This window comes from Oratosquilla oratoria, chromosome 11 (assembly GCF_046742065.1).
Source record: "Oratosquilla oratoria isolate Oo_2021 chromosome 11, ASM4674206v1, whole genome shotgun sequence".
NCBI classification, from domain to species: domain Eukaryota; kingdom Metazoa; phylum Arthropoda; class Malacostraca; order Stomatopoda; family Squillidae; genus Oratosquilla; species Oratosquilla oratoria.
The window spans coordinates 4,232,470-4,253,065 of record NC_134787.1 but is presented as its reverse complement, the minus strand read 5'-3'; the positions used below and the strand labels follow the sequence as shown (position 1 = coordinate 4,253,065).

The window sequence follows — 20,596 nt, the reverse complement described above, 5'->3', positions numbered from 1 at the left end:
TCTTGCTGGTGGCCCATCCATCTGGTTGCCTCCTGGTGGCACCCTATTGGTGGTTCATCCTCCTTTCATCCTGCAGAAAATGATTGGAAATGTGGACCAGATGTCAGTGCCAGCACCACAAGACTTGACCCCTTTTCTCTTCTCTACTTTGAGTTCCATGGCAAGCATTATGGAGGTAGGTCAGCAGTTTGGGCCCTGGAAACTCTCCAGGCATGCATATATATTAATGTATCAGTAAATCCATTCCCCATGTCTCTATTCTAGGAGACCCACACCTCCAAGATAACTGGCAACAGCCACCAGATTGATCTACAACACCACACAATATGTCCAAACAAAAACATAACCTCAGATCACAAAACAAGCACTCCATAGTAGATCTCCAAAGTCTATACTTGCCAGGCTCCCCAGCCATCAATACAAAAGGAAAACACTTCTAACTTATGTAAGAATTACACTTGCACAACTGTGTTTAAATCTCCACTCTGCATTAAAGTTTCAAGTAGTGTAAATAGTGTATTAAATACACAAAATGTAGAAAGAAAAATAAGAAAAAAGAAAAAGTGAACCAGCGAAGAGAGGTTTGGGCATGAGCAGAGTAATACCAAAAAAAATCATGCATGATTGATACCCCAAAATCAACTCAAAGGTAGAATACCAATGTTTTTTTCAGGATTTCCAAAAGAAAGAGGGTTATTAGGCAAAGGTTTAGATGTGGAAAAAGAAACTATGTATGAAAATGTAATAAGAAATCAAGATATTGCTGATTTGATGGAGGAATTAATAGATTTGAAAGATAAATATAGGGCAATGTACAGAGGGATAAACCAACTGCAAAGAGCTAATGATGAGATGAACAAAGTTTAATAATCTAAAAAAAGTATTGAATATGGTCAGAAGTGATGACAAAAGAATGAAAAATGAAGATAAAAGTAAAAATGATGCATTGAAAAAAGAAGTCAAGACCAAATACAAGCAGTGACTGAGAAAGTAGGAGAAACAATTAAGAAGATGCTTTTCCTAGAAATAAAGAATCAATGTAAGCTAGAACAAGAAAATCAGAAAATAACCTTTAAACAAATAGTCCAACAGCAGGTAGAGGAAAATGCTAAAGAAATGGTAAAATACTGTAACTAAAGAAAAGAAAACTGGGTAAGAGATACAGTATTTACCTAGTAGTATTTACCTAAAATAAAGTGCATCATAGTTTATGGTATTATAGGAAATCATAATGTCCTCAGATACCAAAGAGAAAAAGAAGAGAAAGAAATTACAAAAAAGAAATTCTGAAAGAGATACAAAAGGAGGGACAGGTAATGGACAAAGGGATGGAAGAAGTACATAGAGTGGGACAGTACTCTAGAGGAAAAACAGTATAGGCCACTAAAAATCAAAATAATGTCTCAAATGATAGCTGAAGAAGTATTATCAAAAACAGCAAAGCTGCCAATTAGTGAAAATTACAAGAATGTATGTATAAAAAAGAAATGAGTGATGAGGATAAAGAGAAAGAAAAGACAGAAATGAAGCAAATAAAAAAAGAGAGAACAGATTGAAATGAAGCAAATAAAAAAAAATGAGAGAAGAACAGACTGAAAAGAATGAGGTTTTTTGGAGAGTACTGTACCTGAGGCTGAGAAAATGGCGCATCAAAAAAGGAAAAAAAAAAATTAAAAGTGACATATACTAACATAGATGGCATGATCTCAGGACTAGACGAATTAAACAACTATCTGGCAGTAAAGAAACCAGATATAATGGGAACTGTGGAGACAAAATTAAAAGGTCCACTACCATCTAATACTGTGTGACAAGGTCTATATAACCAATGGGAGAAAATAGAAAGAAAAAACAGGGTGGAGGAGTCATGTTTTTGATTAAGAAAGGTTTAAATGTGACAAAGAAAACAGAAGGAAAAAAATAGTGTGGAATTGATTATGATTAAAGTTGAAAACAGGGATATGAAAATTAGAAAATTTGTTGTAATATATGTGCCACCAAAAACACAGTCTTGGACAGATAGTGATAATTCCAAAATGTTGCAAGAAACAAAGAATGCATTAATTGAATTACTGAAAGGAGGAAACATAGTAATTATGGGTGACCTTAATTCAAAAGAAATATGTTGGGAAGAAATGACAGTGAAAGGTGGAGAAGTCCTTCGGGAAAATATTTTACTGGATATGACCATTAAATACACATTGACTCAATGGGTGAAGGAAAATACCAGATATAGAAACAATGAGGAACTGTCAAAACTAGATTTAATATTTACATCAGAGCCTGAAATTGTGGATAAAATGAAATACAAGACACCAATTGGGAAGAGTGACCACATACTAATAGAGTTTGAACTAAAAGAACAAATTGATTTGAGAAGAAATGAGATAGAAAAGGAAGAATAATGTACAATAAAACAGATTTTGAGAAACTCAGAAAAGTATTTCAAAATGCAAACTGGGAGAACTTCTAAAATGAAGAAACAAAAATGGAAGAGAAATGGAATGTATTAAAAGAAATTTATAATGAGTTAATAGACAAATACATACCAAAGAAGAAACAAGAATGGGTGCACATAAAGTGTTGGAACAATGAAAAATATTATGAGGCTAAAGATAGAAGAGACAAAGCTTGGAAAAGATGGAAAAAAGATAAAAGAAAAAAAAATTAACAAGTGGCAAATATACATCGAACTAAGAAATGAATATGTAAAAATATGCAGGGAAGAAAAGAGAAAGTATGAAAAGGACATAATAGAAAACTGCAGGTATGTGAATGACAAACTAAAAGATAAACATGAAATAGTGAAACTGCATTTAGGGAATAATGAATATATAGATGATGTAGAAATGGCTGGAATTATGAACAAAAATTTTAAATCTGTATTCACAATTGAAAGTACATAAAATTGGGAGGAAGGACAGAGGGAACGATCCCCCCCAATGAAAGAAATAAGGGACCAAATAAAAAATCTTGATGTCAGAAAATCACACTGTCCAGATGGAATTGGAAATTAAAAGAATGCATAGATGAACTAATGGAGAAAATACAAAAGATAATTTATTTCTCACTCAAAGAAAGAAAAGTACCTCAAGATAGGAAAAATGCAAATATTGTACCAATATATAAAGGAGGGGACAAGGAAAATCCAACTTAATATAGACCAGTCTCCCTTACAAGCACAATAGCAAAAATATTTGAAAAAGCTATCAAAACGAGATGAATTAAACATTTGGAAGAGAATAATATACTAAATCCAAAACAATTTGGATTTAGACATGGAAGATCATGTGCCACAAACTTGATTTGCTTTTACACTAGGCAAATAGAAATAATGCAAGAAAGGGACAGATGGGCAGATTGTGCCTTCTTAGATCTACAAAAAGCATTTGATAAAGTACCACACAAAAAGCTATTAAGAAAAATTGGAATACTACATGGAATATAAGGAAAGTTATTGGAATGGATTGAAGATTTCTTGACTGGGAGAAAAATGAGGGTGGTACTTAGAGACAAGAACTCGACCTGAGAAATAATAAGTAGTGTCCCGCAAGGTTTGGTATTGGCTTTGATCATGTTTCCATATATATAAATGACATGGATGAAGGTGTGGAATGTTATATGAACTTCTTTGCAGATGATGCAAAACTACTAAAGAAAGTAAGTAGAGGAAGATTGTAAATCACTACAAAAAGACATGGATAAAGTTTGGGAATGGAGTCAAAAGTGGGAAGTGAACTTGAATATCAAGAAATGTAGTATAATGGAATTTGGAAAAAGTAAAAATAGAATATCTGGACAATATAAAACTGGTACAAAAGAAGTTAGAAAAGTTAGCTTGGAAAGGGACCTAGGATTATTTATCAGCAATGACATGGCACCAGACAAACATATCAACAAAATAGTCAGAGAAATCTTCAACTTACTAAGATCAATGAAAGTGGCCTTTGACTACTTAGATGAAGAAGTGGTAAAGAAAATATTAGTTACATTGATAAGACCAAGATTGGAGTATGCTGCAACACTATGGCCACCTAGTACTAAAAAGAATATAAAGAAATTAGAAAGAATTCAAAGAGCAACAACAAAGATGGGACCAAGACTCTCCAAACTGATATACAAAGATTGTCCAAACTCAAACTACCAACCCTAGAACAAAGAAAAGAAAGAGAAGATCTACTGACCATCTACAGAATTATGAAAGGGATGGAAGTCCTTAATAGTGATGATTTACTAAAGTGGGATAAAAGAAAAACAAGAGGACATGATAAGAAACTTAAAAAGGGTAGTTATAGAACAGATCTGAAAAAGAATAGTTTCCCACACAGAGTGGTGGATATCTGGAATAGATTGGATGAGGAAACAGTGAGTGCAAAAACTACACAAAAATTTAAGAACAAATTTCATGCTGAAAGATATAAAGATGGGTCACTATGAGCATAGCTCTCTTCCTGTAAAATACAACTAGGTAAAATACACAATTGGCTTGGTTACAAACTCAAACTGCCATAGATATAACCACCACACATAGGACAATGAACACCTCATTCCACACTGCCCTACTCTTATCCCAACCAGACAACACAAATTTTCTTTCCTGGGTGAATTTGGGCCAAACTGGTAGCTGTGGCCAGTTACCTGAGACTGTGAGTCTCCTGGAAGAGAGACCTGGGATAATGGATTGACCAGTGAAATATGAGGTTGAAGTTATACTCATTAATTCCCATCCCTCTATCTCTATTTATCAAACTTCTTCTAATTTGCTTCAAAAACTTACATGCTTATTTGAAAAGTTATACTTCCTAACATCTGTAAAGACTATTTTCTTATGTCTTCTTGATGTTTTTTCATTACACATTATCAGATCCTTTATTTTTTCCATTCTTTTCTGTTCTAAAGCAAGTTATCATATCACCTTGTTGTCTTTGCTCTTCCTATGTGGGTAATCCCAAATTGTTTTAATCTCTTCTCACATGTTGTATCAGCCATTCTAGGGACCATTAAGTTATTTTCCCCTCCTCCTCCTCTTCTTTATCTTCTTCTCCCTCCTTCTTCTCTTTTCCTCTTCTCTTCTTTCTCCCCCTAATCATCATTATTTTGTTTCTCTCCAGGGTATCAAATTGATTGTGATGGGTGACAATATAGACAATGTTCCCCCAACTGATGTGGATGCTGCTATGGACTGGGAATACAGTGTGGCACTTACTGATGACCGTTTGTACCAAACATTATTATTTTTGTTATCCCTTTCTATGCCAAAATGATGCATTGTGTAGCTTCAAAAGCTGTGAGAAACTTCAAATATTTCATTCAGCTTTGGGGCATATCCCTGGCCTTCACAAAGTTTTAATCACTTGAAATCCCACTCAGACTGGGATTCACCCAAATCTCAACAATATTATTTAGTGTTTACTACAATAGAAGCTATAAAAGAAATTAATTTGTACCACCTACAATGGCACAAATTTTGGCACATTAACTCTTATGTAATAGTGGCTCTTTTTACATATTTTATTTTAACTCAAGAGTGATAGATATGCTGCAAGAGAGAGAGGGCTTAGTGGATTATGTGAACCTAGATCTAAAAATTGCATTTGACAAAGTACCTCACAACTGACTACTATGGTAATTGGAGCATATTGGGAAACAGAGTCAATTGTTTTGAGTGAAAATGGGTCATAACGAGCATAGCTCCAGGCCCATAAAATACAGCTAGGTAAATACACTGAAAAAAAAAAAAATCCACACAGAGGGTGGATGTATGGAAGAAATTGAACAAAACATTAGTATGTGCAAACACCATACATGACTAAGAACAAACTAGATGTTGCAAGATACAAAGACAGGACACTATAAGCATAGCTCCCCCTCCTGTAGAATACAACTAAATACACTAAACCCTGCCTAAGTCAGAGCTGAATATCTTGAATATTGGATAGTCACAAAGTATCAGATGTCTTGGATTGTCAACTAGGATATACTGGTAAAGTTGGGCACTCGTGCACCTGGATAGTCACCTGATATCTGCAGCAAGAGGAAGGCCTCTATCAATTCCAGCTGTACAATGGTGATAAAACTGAGTTGTATTGGTGGACTTTTCCTCAAAATACCCAATCTGCAAAAGATCTTTCCAGCACTCCTGGCCAAAAGATAATGAAGGACTACATTTCTGTTTTGGTCTGTGTCAATGCCAATGGTTCCCACAAGTTCCAGCCTGTTGTCATGGGATAGAGCAAGAAACTGAAGGCTTTCAAAGACTTCATGACCAAGTTACCAGTCAGATACCATGGAGCACTTGCAGCATGGTTTAATCAAGAAGTCACTCAGGAGTGGTTCCACACTGTGTTCAATTCAGCAGTTAGACAGCATCAGACCTGCTGCGATGGAATGGTAGTAGAAGATGTGAAAGCACTGCTTCTCGATAATGCCCCAGCCCATCCCTCTGCTACAAAGTTGTCCAGCAAGGATGGCAGATTTAAAACCCCCTTCCTACCTCCCAACACCACCACCTTGAACCAGCCAGTGGATCAAGGTGTTATTCAAAGTGCCAAGAAGCACTACAGGAATCTATTCTTAAGGCGCTGCCTGGTGGTGATTTTGGATAGAATGAATTACCCTGAATATGTAGACACAAGAGCCAGAAGACAATACAAAATTTTAAAAACTGCACTCTGAAAGATACAATTTTCAACTGGTCTGAGGCATGGAAGACAGTGCCCCTAGCAAACTTCAAGAATGCCTGATACAAACTGCTGGAGATGATGAAGATTCTTGAACTTGGTTGTTATCTATTTGATAGTTTTGAAATCCCCATTATTGACATGTTGGCACAGTCTGGTCAGGGTGAGTTGCAGGAAGAGGAAGACCAGGAGTGACTGGATGAAGATTTTAGAGTGCCTGGGTACCACTACTTGATAGAGGAGATACCAGAGGAAGTGATGTGCCCTGAGACTCCTGTGGAAGAAATGGAGGAGCAACACCAAGCTGGCCCTTCTTTAGCTGCAGGAATTGAGACAGCTGACACACTCCTCAGAATCAAAGACAATGAGGATTGGCCTCTGGCTGACAACTATGATGTGCTGAGGGTTGTGAGAGTGTAGCTTCACCTGCACGAAGAAAGTGGGTCCAGCTGAAAATATGCTCATTCTTCAAACTAGTCAGCAAAAGAATGCAGACCTAGTCTGATTACTCAGCAGTTTCAACCATCTCGGTAGCATCCATCTCCTCTTCTGCCTCCACAAGAAATTCATTGCTTGCCTTCACATCTGTGGGAAGCACAGAAAATATTAAACTGGTGATACTAAACCGTGCCCAGCTGTGCCCAACCATGCCCTAACGTGCCCAAACGGCACCAATCAATTGAAACCAAAGATTTATGCTCTCAAACTATTCAAAATAGTATAAAGTATGATTTTGGAGAATTTGAACCAGTTTGATTCAAATTCTGCAGAGATATTTTGATGCAAAGTCTCTCGGTCTCCATCTTTGTTTTGGCTGCAAGTTCCGTAAGGTGCCGCTAGATGGCTTGTGGCACTGGAGTGTGGCATGAAAATGCAAAAATTCCGTTCATATTTCAAAATTTTCGTCAATTTTCCCATGGGGGGGGGGGATAGCCGCCCCAGCCCCCCTGGCTCCTATGGGCCTGAATAACGACATCCACTACAGACCTTACATTTGAGATTCCGGTGTGTATATAAGAACACGATAGTTTATTTACAAGATTAAAAAAATGCCAAACAAATTTGGCTATTGGGACCTGGCTAGCACAATGGAGTAATTGTTTAGACAAGCTCGACTAATTGACATTAATTGTGCAAAACAAGGAACCAAGCAGCCAAACAAAAGAGGCTTAATGTTCAGCATGAATTTTACACTCTTTGTTAAGCGCGGGTAGCACTTTTAAGAAATGAATCAAACGATACAGAATTTTTCACAATAATATCATACTACAAGAATGAACTATTACTTTAATCATTATTACGCCAGGATAAAATCTTAAGTTCTCATCATGCACATAACATAGGTAAAGTTTGGGCACGGTTGGGCACATTTGGGCACGGTTTAGTATCGCCCTATTACAACTGTACAGTGAGAATATGAATGTCATTCTTAGTGAATTTATAAAAGCATCAAACAATATCTTTATTATCTTTCTTTACAATATTTATTAAGCTAAAAGCCATGCAATGAATTCATTGTGAAGTGTACAGTGACATCTTTTGTAATTTTGTGTGGAATAAATGGTGCACAATGCAATATCTAGTGACTTTGTCTGAAAAGTGGCAAAACAATACCTGAGACTTGTTCATATACTGTACTTACCAATGTACAGTACTATCATAGTGGAGATGGGTTGAACACAAACTTTCGTGTATGTGTATGCAACTCGAGCATACAGATATATAAGAAAAATTGTGCTCAACTTATATCTCTCTTGATGGTGTATTGGTCTAGTCACTCGGCACTGATAATGTTGTTCTCGCCGCATAAGGTTCGAGTCCTTGGGCGTACTACATTTCAATTTCTGCATGCGCCTACATGGCTTAGAATTAAAATGCATTGTGGATGATATATATGTATCTCTAATCACTGGGACCCATTCAGTGTTGTACAAATACTTTCCCTTGTTCAAATACTTACTAATGTACTATCATAGTGGAGATGGGTTGAACGCAAACTTTCTTGTATGTGTATGTAACTCGAGCATATAGATATACTGTATAAGTAAAATTGCGCTCAACTTATATCTCTCTTGATTGTGTATTAGTCTATTCACTCGGCACTGGTTATGTTGTTCTCGCCGCATGAGGTTCGAGTCCTTGGGCGTACTACATTTCAATTTCTGCATGTACCTACATGGCTTAGAATTAAAGTGCATTGTGGTTGATAAAAATGTATCTCTAATCACTGGGACCCATTCAGTGTTGTACAAATATATATATATATATATATATATATATATATATATATATATATATGAAAGTAGAATTGAATATGACAGCATTTTGACAATGATTCAACTTATTAATATTTTCAGTTATTCTGATCAGTAGTTTTCCGGCGAGGTGGTGAGCACAAACAAGATTTCCATAGTACTCCATTTATCAAATCACGAGTAACATGGAAATCTTGGTTGTACTCACCCCCCATCAAGAAAAATACTGGTCAGAAAAATTGAAAATATTAAGAAGTTGAATCATTGTCAAAATGATGTTGCATTCAATTCTGCTTACATAAAAGAAAATCTGTTTCCTTTACAAGATATATATATATATACAGTCAACTCCCTGTTAACACGAGGGTTATGTTCCTGGAGATGTCGTGTTAATGGAACATAATTTCTCACCTCACCTCCATATTTTTCTGTCTTTACATTTATATATATATATATATATATATATATATATATATATACTGTATATATTGACTATATTATGACAAATAAAATTGAAGGTGAAAGAAGTTTGACGAGGAGAAATGGGAGAATTTTACGCCTTAATGTAAAACATATAAATCCTTCTCTATGGTTAATCTACAAGACCAAGTAAGTACATTATGTAGTGAAACAAGTGAGATACCAATACCGCGATGGCTTTCGAATAGACTTCATAAACAAAGAGAAGAACACAGTAAGAAATTAGAGCGAAAATTAAAACAGTTATGTGAAAATAGTGATTGGAACAATGCGGGTAATCCAGAATTAGTAACGAACCTTTCAGACAGACAACTCTCAGATACAGAAACTCAAGCACTATCGTTAGGTATGAAATTTGATGTCGGAATTCACAAAAAGAAATTTAGTGAATATCTAAACAAAAACTATATATGGAAAATGGATGATGTAGACAAAGGTTTTATTCAAGGTATTACCACATGCTATCAAGCCTTAGCAAACAAGAACAAATGTGTTATTCCAAAAAGATTTCTCAATGCTTTAATTTGCCTAAATAAAGACAAAAATATTATAATCACAAGTGCAGATAAAGGAGGCATAATAGTAATGAACCAACAAGACTACAATAACAAAATGTTAGATTTACTCAGTGACAGTGAAACTTACGAGAAAAAACATAATGGTTACGCAAAAAATGAAGGCGAAAAATTCACAACAAAAGCGAGAAAAATATTAAAGAAATCAGAGCAAGGGAAAAAAATATTAAACTTACTTGAAGAAGCACCTATACCACCAAGAATGCACGGCCTGCCTAAGATCCACAAAACAGGAATTCCTATGCGCCCCATTACTTCAGGAATCAATAGTGCACCTCATAAGTTAGCCAAATGTTTAGCTAAACCTTTATCCAATACTTTAGGAACTATTAGTGATGCACATCTACGAAATTCGTCGGATCTAATTAACAGATTAAAAGTTTTAGATTTCAATAACAAGAAACTAGCCAGCTACAATGTCACCTCTTTGAATACTCGAGTATCAATAAAAGGCGCTCTAAATGCTGTTGAAAGAGTAGTAAATAATTTGAAAAATGAAGATCTACCCGTACCCAAAAAAGATTACCTCGAATTAATTTCTCTTTGTGTAGGATTTGGCGCTTTCGCCTTTAATAATATTGAATACAGACAACATTCTGGCCTCGCCATGGGTAGTCCCCTTTCTGCAGTGTTAGCAAATTTATACATGGAAATTCTCGAAACAGAAGAATACATGACTATAATAGGTAGGAATAGTAAATGGTTTAGGTATGTTGATGACATACTCGTAATTGTACCTAAGGATACAGACATTAATAACAAACTCAGGAGATTAAACAGTGTAAATGAAAATATACAATTTACTGCAGAAAATGAAAATAACAGAAAATTACCTTTCTTAGACACAATTATCCATAGAATAGATAAAAATGTGAAATTTTCAGTATACCGAAAACCCACCAATAAAGAAGACTATATACACTTCTACTCAGGACATGATGACAGAACTAAAACAGGTATTATAATGGGTTTCTTCCTCAGAGCATTTCGTATATGCAGTAAAGAATTTCTAGATCCTGAATTACAACATATTACTGAGACTTTCATCAAACTCAAATATCCAAAAGGTCTCTTATGTAGGTTGAAAAAGAAAGCCAAAGAAATAATTAACAAAAGTAAAGATGAAAATAAAAATAAGAATGATAATAAATGTAATAATGAAACCAGATATATCACAGTACCAAACTCTAATGTTAATTCATACCTAGACACTTTTCTCCTAAAAGCGGGCATCAAAATAGCCAGGACGTCAGGTAGCAAAGTAGGACATTTGGTAACACATAGCGACAATAATCCCACTAACGAAAACAGCGTTGTTTATAAAATCCCGTGTAAAAGCTGTCCCTCTTCATATTTTGGTGAATCTGGTCGCGGACTTAATAAAAGGATAAATGAACATAAAAATGACGTAAAAGCCCATAGGACATCTAACTCCATAGTAATACATGTGGATAAACATGGTCACCTTCCAGACTGGAACAACACAACCGTATTAAATAAAGGATCATCCAAGAAACTAAGGAAGACAATTGAGGCAGCATATATCAACACTAATAACAACATTAACCATAGAGAAGGATTTATATGTTTAGCAAAAGCCACAAGCTTATTAATAATAAAAGAATACGCAGATAAAATAACAAGCTCTCCGAAGCGTCCCATAAGATGACCCGTCCGTGTATAAAATATCCGGTTACGTTTGAGTTGTTAGCTTTGTGATCAAGACCCTGCGGGTCGAAACGTTAAGGCGTAAAATTCTCCCATTTCTCCTCGTCAAACTTCTTTCACCTTCAATCTTATATATATATATATATATATATATATATATATATATATATATGTATATAGTGGGAAGAGGAAAGACGGGAGTCTTAATCCGAGTTTTTTTTCTGACTCGTTTTGCTACAAGCTTTTTAAAAAAGCTTGTAGTTTGGCTATCATTGGATTAATAGCATATATATATATATATATATATATATATATATATATATATATATATATAAATAAACATACATATATATGTGTGTGTGTATATATATTTATGGTATGTATATTTTTTCAACATGACCATCACATATTATATCACTACACTTATTAGGCTCCTTGTTTCTCATCCTGTGATGGGTATTATCTCATTGATTTAAAAATTTTGCCTCTCATGCCATATGTGATGGGTATTATCTCATTGATTTAAAAATTTTGCCTCTCATGCCATATGTACATGATGGTATCTTCACCCACCCTGGTCTGCCATGTCATCTTGGTGAGCAGTGTCTCAGGAAATCCCAAATACGAAAGAAGAGATGCTGCAGAAAAATGTGATGGACACCACCAAGCTAAAAGCCAAAGAACAGGTAAGACTTTAATTGCACATGCTCCTTGACCTTCCCTCTACCCCTTCCCCTTTCCCCAAAAACCCATCCCCACAACACTTTCTAATCCTATTTGCTCCACATACACCACCCACCACGTCCAAATACAACAAATTTTCCACATAATACTACTCCTGCCTCCCCTTCATTCTTCCCCTTATCCCCTCCCTCTTCTCATCTCCTATCTGTTTCTCTTCCTCTTCCTACCTCCTACTCCTCCTTCCATCCCCTTTCCCCCTCCATCTCAAAAGACTTTTGACAAAGTACCACACAAGAAACTACTGAGAAGAATTGAAACAATAGGTGGAATACAAGGAAAGTTATTGAAATGGATGATTTATTTTAACGGAAGAAAAATGAGGGTGGTACTTCGAGACAAAAACTCAAATTGGGAAAATATGATAAGTGGAGTCCCTCAAGGCTCTGTATTGGCTCCAATAATATTTCTTGTTTATATAGATGACATGGATGTAGGCAAGGAATGTTACATGAAATTCTTTGCAGATGATGCAAAACTATTGAAGAGAGTAAGTGTAGAAGAGGATTGCAAATCTTTTCAAGAAGACATGGACAAAGTCTGGAAATGGAATATAAAGAATGAAGTGAATTTCAACATTAAGAAATGTAGTAGAATGGAATTTGTAAAAAGCAAAAATATGATTTCATGTCAATATATAATTGGTACAAAGGAAGTTACAAAATAAAACTCAGAAAGGTACCCAGGAGTAATTATCTTAAACAACATGACACCAAACAAACATGTTAACAAAACAATTGGAGAAACTCACATAAGATCAATGAAAGTGACCTTTGACTACATGGATGAAAAAATGGTAAAGAAAGTACTAGTTACACCAAAACTGGAATAGGCAGAGTCTCTATGGACACGTAGTATAAAAAAAAAATCATAAACTAGAAAGAATTCAAAGAGCAATGACAAAGATGGCACCAACACTTTGCATTTTGACATACGAACAAAGATTGGATAAACTAAATTTACCAACTCTGGAGCAAAGAGAAAGAGGCGATTTGATAACTGTCGATAGAATTATGATAGGGATGATGATCAACCTAAATGGGACAGAAGAAACACAGGAGGATACGAGAAGAAACTTGAGACAGACAGTTACAGAAGAGATCTGAAAAAAAAAAACTTTCCACACAGAGTGATAGATACATGGAACAAATTTAAAGAGATAATAGTGAGTGCTAAAATTATACATGATTTAAGAAAGAACTGGATGAGGAAAGATACAACTGCGGGTTACTACGAGCATAGCTCTCCTGCAAAATACAACTAGGTAAATACATCTCCCTTCCCAGTTTCACCTTCATCCACATTAACCTTGAAGAAACCTCCTTCCACTCCACCACACATTTACCTATCTCTTCACTTACTAGTATAGCCACCTCTTCTCTCCCTTGTCCTCTCTTCACTCCTGAGAACCTCCTAACTACACTCCCAAACTCACACTCGCCCCTCCTTCTCAACTTAGTTTCACTCAATGCCAACACATCCATCTTTCTTCTCACAAACATACTGCCTATCTCTTCCCTTTTACTCTCATCTGTACCACATCCATGCACATTAAAAGACCCAAACCTTAGGGTACTGGTTGGAAAATTCCTAGACCCTCTTATGCCTTTACTTTTTTTTAGGAATGTCCCATTTGGGGCTGCAAGGAGAAGGATGCCTAGTCCTATCCCCATCCTGTTTTTTGTCACCTTGTACAACTCAAATGAGAAGACTTGGTGGCAGTATTCTTTTCCTCCACCAGAGGCTACAAGGAGAAGGATGGCTAGTCCTATCCCCATCCTGTTTTTTGTCACCTTGTATGACTCAAATGAGAAGGCTTGGTGGCAGTATTCATTTCCTCCACCAGAGGGTTCAGCAAAAAAAGGAAATAAATAGAAATAAAGGCATAAAAGTGTTTAAAGCTAAGTATGATGGAGAAAAAGAGATGGGACCCCATAAGCATAGCTCTTTTTCTTATAGTTACATAAATATAACTTGAGTGCTTATAAAGATTGTGTTATGGGTGTCATGGAATAGCTTTTGTGTTTGAGTTGATGAATCAAGCTTCAGCTGCAATTTGATCAATTCCTTCAGTCCAAAAGCTAGCATGTCTAATTTGCCTTTTAAAGGATTTTTATCTTCTCTGGGAATAAGATTAAAGGTGAGGTGCAAAAACTATTTAATTTGAATAGTATGAAAATATAAATTTTTACCTTATCCTAGAATATATGTGTATGAACAGGACACAAGCAAGGGAGTCAGAGACGCCACTGCCCGCATCCCTTTACTTTTATACTAGGGCACGCAACACAACTGCCAACAGCAAGTGCCAGTTTGTTATATCTATAAGCCTACTCTCTTGCTATTTGCCTGGCTCACACAATCCATCCACTTTATTTTTGTGTGAAGAAGGCTTACAATTTATCAATCATTACCTATCAAGACTAATAGAAGTATTATGATATATACACAAATACTACTTCCTCGTGTCATCATTGTGCACTGGATGAAATAAATGGTGTATTCAAAATACCTGAGAGGAAACAGGAAAAAAGTAGAGAAGTTAGGTTACCAAGTGAATTCAAACATTGATCAATCACTGTTTCACTGTTTAGTTTGTTCCATACATCAATCATGTGACCATGCAGAAATGTGAGACCTTGATGCAAGCAAGTTTTGCAGAAAATTTTGTGTTAAGAACAAGTGATAATAGGATGAAAAGTGTGATACAAACTCAGAGGTGCGTATATGATTCCGAGTCAGAGATATGTGAGGCCACAAGTAGGGGATAATTGGAGAAAACCAGTCCAGTGTTTTCGCTGTGGGAGATTAGGGCATAGAACTCAGGATTGTTATGCTTGGCAAAGTGGACAAAGGTACAGGCAGGAAATGGGAAACAAGCAAACCAGGCATGAGATAATGTATAGAAGGAAACAGGAGGGATGTGAATCACAGTAGATGTTATACCTGTGGGAAAAAGTATCTGGGATGGAAAATTGCCCTGAGGAAAATTGGAAACAAGGGGGACACACAAGATGAAACAAGAAAAGGACTATAGCAAGACAAAGGAGAAGGAAGTAGCAGGCAAGAAGGATCATAGCAATTGCTGTGTAGACAAAAATAGGTTAGAAAAGATGGAAAATACAGGAGTCAATCATGAGTGGTTACCTTGTGTAAAAGATGCCAAGATAGGAATAGAGAGAAGTGAAAGGAATTATGCAGTCAAAGCTTTATGAGACAGAGGGGCATCCTGCACTGTTGTGAGGCCAAATGCGATACCAGGATTAGAAAATACACATGCTAGGTGATGGACTGAAGGAACTGATCAAATCATGGCTGAGGTTTGATTTATCAATTCAAACACAAAGACTAGTCCATGACAATTAGAAATAATAGTTATTATCCATTTGTTTCATATAATATGTAGATCTTAAGTTCTTGTTATTATTTTTCAAATACAGGTACTCCTCGTTTAACGACCTACTCGGTTAACGACAACTCGGAGTAACGACGGGCTTTATGACGTCGTTTAACGTAAATCTCCCGAAGTTACGACGTCGTGTACCATAATTAAGTTGGCTGAGGCAAATTTGTATAATGTTATAAATGAACTTGTACAGTGGATATTAGCTGTGAGGTAAAGTGTTCTGAAGCTTAGGTCTACATTACCATCCTGCAAGCTGCAAAAACTACCTGGGGTACAGTGTATACCGGTAGTGGTAAATTTTTAGTTTCAACCATGGGCGCAATATAACAATAGAAAATTAATTATTAATTTTGTTCATTATAATGTATCAACGTAATATGCAATTTAGTAAGCGGAAATGAAAAAAAAATGCCAAAACAGATTTCGTAAGTAACGAAGTCATGTTGGACGAATGGTACACCATGTTTGTTATGATAGATGCCGATGTCGAAGAAATGAAAGGATGATAAATTAATTCGTCTAACCTAAACTAAACTAACCTAACCTGTGTTTAATAAATCATTACCTGCAAATTAAATGTCATCCGGCTCCTCCTCGTTGTCGTCGTCGTGAGAGACGTTGGCAGACGACAAGATGGCGTCCCAAGCCTATGCTACCGACTTCGTTCATTAGCATATTTTCTTGTAGCATGGTATTTTTTACTTTCATTTCCGCCCACAAAATTGCATATTACATTGATACATTTTAATTTACAAAATGAATAATTAATTTTCTATTGCTATATTGTGCCCATGGTAGAAACTAAAAAAATACCCTGGTATTCAATATGGAATGTCAGCATACTCGGATTTGGTCATATACGGTAATTTTAGGAACCTAACCACCGTAAATAAACAGTAAATAAAGCTTTAATGTACTGTATAAAAGAGGGAAAATACACGAAAATAAAGATACATGTATTGCTGGACATTGTACATACAGTACATGTACGTATATGTATACACTTTCGCTTAACGACCAATTTCGTTAACGACGGCGCGCTGGTCCCAATTGTCGTCGTTAAACGAGGAGTACCTGTAATAGATTTAAATATGAAGCCTGATAGTACTAGTTGATGGTAAGAGAACCTCACTCTACAGCTATGGAAGCAAACCAGCAAACACAGAAAGAAAGGCAGACAAGCTGTCTAGTAGCAGGGAAATTAACATTGGTCTATTCACTAATGCATTATTCTGGTCTATGCAGATTAAGCAGATGATGAAAGTGGTCGAGAAACTGAGCCTCACCTTGGAGAAGAAGATTGTAAAGGGCGAGGCCTTACATGTTGACACTGCTAATGGTGTTTCATATGCTATTCAACAGTGAGTACCATCTCAAATCTTGCTTTCCCTTCCTAAATCTACTATCACTCCCAATATTTCTGCAAAAGGATGACAGAGGACAGTGTGGAGGTGTTGGTTAACTTACAAAAACTAGTCCTACAAAGAAAGGGTGAAAAGCTGCACAAATAATGCTGCAAGATCTCCTTTATAAAAGAGACATATTTACTGAGCTTACAGGAACACAGACCTTGAAAGTATTGTTAGAAAAGAGAAAGACGACAATCAGCAATAAGAACATTTTAGGCTAGGGCTGAGGTACTGCATTATTATATTTGTCCCTCAATATATACATATCTGCTGAGAGTTTGGTAGCCCTTATGTAGCCTAGGAATTGCTTGGAGCTTTTCAAATATCACCCATGAAAATCAGAAGAGTAATCCCTATTCCATTAACATTCCCAACAGTGAACCAGCAACCTGATGATTTTTCCCTTCCTCTGGAAGAATGAAGCCCATTTCCCCTAACATATGTTTCAAGATACTTCTCCTGTGCCAACATTTGATTGAGTAGCTGTATAATTTTCTTTTTCTTTCAAGTGAAAAATTCTTCTGTTCAGTTCCTTAATCCGGTGGTGGCACTTGCAGAATAACAGAGAAGGTGCTTAGACCTGGAATGATTTTGTCTGTTGGAAGTGACAGTGGTGAAATTAGAATGCCAAAGCTCTTCTGTCCCACACTTGGCATCTATAACAATTCTACTTGTGACCACATAATCTCCATCACTGTGATTCAGTGGCCAACCATCACACATGTAAGTACAACTTTTCTCAAACAGCTGGGATGAACCCCTATAACACCATGGTGTAATGTTTGTTTTGGCAAATACCAGATAGTTTAATTCAGCTGAGAGGTAGTCCCTGAATATGAACAGTAGTGGAGATTGTAGTGATGATGTTAGTAGTGGGGATAGTGCTTGTGATTTTGGTTGTGGGTGTTTATTGATGATGATAGTCGCTGCAACAGTAGTGGTGATAGTGCCAGTGCTGTTGTTGATGAAGGTGATGACTGATGTAATCTAGTAGGTACCAACTTGAAATACTGGGAAAGATGTAAGTCAATTTGACAGGTTGTTTAGGTTGATCAAGATGCAATATTTTGGTTTATTACTGGAGGAAAATATTCTCTATTTTTTTGGTCAAGAACCAATTTGTTCAAATTGTGAGACATTAGAGAAATGAGGTTCTACTGTATATACATTAGAAAATGAGATGAATAAGAATCAAAATACATAAATCTATAAGTAAAATAAGATGAGAATAAATACTGAAATAATTCTACTTTTCATAATTTTGAAATTTAAAATAAATAAGATCAACATACATGTTAAACCTAAGGTCAAAAAATAAATAAGATTAACATACATGTTAAACCTAAGGTAAAAAAATTATCTAATTCACCAGTAGACTGAGTGAGAAATGTGAATGTGAAGCAGAGAGCAGGGTTGGAAAGAGAGTAGATAGGAGGAGATCAAAGAGTGTTGAGATGGCATGGGCATATGGAAAGAATGAGTGAAGAAAGTGTAAAAAAATGTGGTAAGCAGAAGTAGATGGAGTGAAGTTGAGAGGAAGACCAAGAATGTGGTGGATGAATGGAGTGAAGAGAGCACTGATTGCAAGAGGAATGTCTGTTGAGCAAGGAAGACAGAATGCACAAGGTAGAACTGAGTGGAGAGTGATTGTAAGTGGACCAGGCAATGATGCAGTCCTAAAGGATTTTTTTTTTCCCTACTCCATGAGGAGACAGAGAGGGGGGGGGGTCACTGATTAAATGAAGTGGCCTTGCTGTGGATGTGCTGTGTCTTGCATTGTTTCTGACCCAGGCCAGCGGACAAGATGCAGCAATGACCCATCATCCAGGAGGAGCCAAGAAAAGAAATAGGGAAGGGTGGTGAATGGAAGTGGAGTATGTGGGGATGAAATTAGTGATGTGCCAGAACCAAAATTTTTACCGATACCGATACCGATACCGATATTTTTTTTAGCATTTTACCGATACCGATACCGATACAGGAATTTAATGGGTTACCGATAGCGATACCGATACTGATATTTTGCGCATTGCTCACAATGCCTTGTACTTTATTGTGCACTTTTTCATAAAGCTCTGGGATAGTTGTGTTAGAGATGTATTTCCTGCTTGGGATCTTATAGTTTGGTTTTAAGTGATTAAGGAGCCTAGCAAATCCCAGATCTTCTACAATAGATATAGGTTGACAATCTATTGTGATCATTTCAGCAATATATTTGTGTACCTCTTTTGCTGGAGCACTGTTGATGTCCCAAATCTTTTTGTACTGGAGAGTAGCTTCAAGAGTTGGCTGTTGTTGTTGTTGTTGTTGTCGTTCCCTAGACTGTCTGTCCGAGCAGTCCCGTCTCCCCAAGGAAGGCCACAGCCGAAACTGGGTTTTCCCACAAATCCTTTATAGAGTGTATGTTGTGTTGTTTGCGTGCATGATTGTGTATAATGCAGTCTTCCATTATGTGTTGTATGGTATGGGGTGAAGTGTTACATCCTGGGCAGCTGTTCACAACACGGTCGTCCAGCCTCTTCTGGTAGCTTAGAAGTGCTGGGTGGTGACCGCATCGCAGTCTGGCCAAGTGGACTCTGTCCCTACGTGGGAGAGAAGATTCAGAAGGGTGGATATCAGGGGGTCTGGCATGCAGCAGTGTGTTGTCTTTCAGTGTGTTAATGGAGCGGTGAGTGATATGATTATGAATATGTTTCCGGAGGCTGGTATTTGGTGGTTGTGGAGGAAGAGAAGAGAGTATCTGTGTGTAATAAAGGTCTTTGGGTGTAGTTTTAATGTTTCTTGGTGTGTGTGGGTGTTCTGCTATGTAGTGTAGCGGGTGTGATGTGTTTGTGGTGGCTGCAGCAAGTGTTTGTGTGCCTCTCATGTCGAGGTGGTCCTTGACTTTGAGGACTTTTGTTTCATGGTGTAAATGGTCTGTAGGTGATGTATTTGTGCAGCCTGTAATTGTTTTTAGGGCTTTGTTTTGTATGATTTGAAGGGTGTTGTGGTGTGTCTCACTGAGATTAGGAGCCCATGCAGGACTCGCATAATTCATCACTGAGCGTATGCATTGTTTGTATATTGTTATATTAGTTTCTTTGTTTTGTCCAAATGTTGTTCCAGTGATTGACTTAAGTGCGTTAAGTCTAGGTGTGCATTTGTTTTTTATGTTTGTGAGGTGTTGTTTGAAAGACATGGATGTATCGTATGTTACACCAAGAATTTTCGGTGTGTTTGTGTGTGGTATTAGAGTGTTGTTGATGTAGAGATGAGGTATGTATTTGTGTTCTTTTGTCCAGTTGGTGAGAAGTGTTGCTGTAGATTTGGTTGGAGCTATTTTGAGTCTGTTTGTGATGAACCATGTGTTGAGTGTGTCAAGGTAAGGCTGGATTATTTCTGC

At 36.6% G+C, this 20,596-nt stretch overlaps 1 protein-coding gene across 1 annotated transcript in view; it reads left to right on the top strand.

Annotated features, from left to right (window-relative positions):
• Positions 1-20,596, top strand: part of LOC143029929 (polycystin-1-like protein 2) — a 187,079-nt gene that overhangs the window by 41,823 nt on the left and 124,660 nt on the right. Inside the window, exons 9-13 of the mRNA XM_076193140.1 lie at positions 77-175; positions 5,112-5,214; positions 12,262-12,344; positions 17,051-17,166; positions 17,772-17,937. Coding sequence (XP_076049255.1) covers positions 77-175; positions 5,112-5,214; positions 12,262-12,344; positions 17,051-17,166; positions 17,772-17,937 — 567 coding nt within the window. The remainder of the gene's footprint in view (positions 1-76; positions 176-5,111; positions 5,215-12,261; positions 12,345-17,050; positions 17,167-17,771; positions 17,938-20,596) is intronic.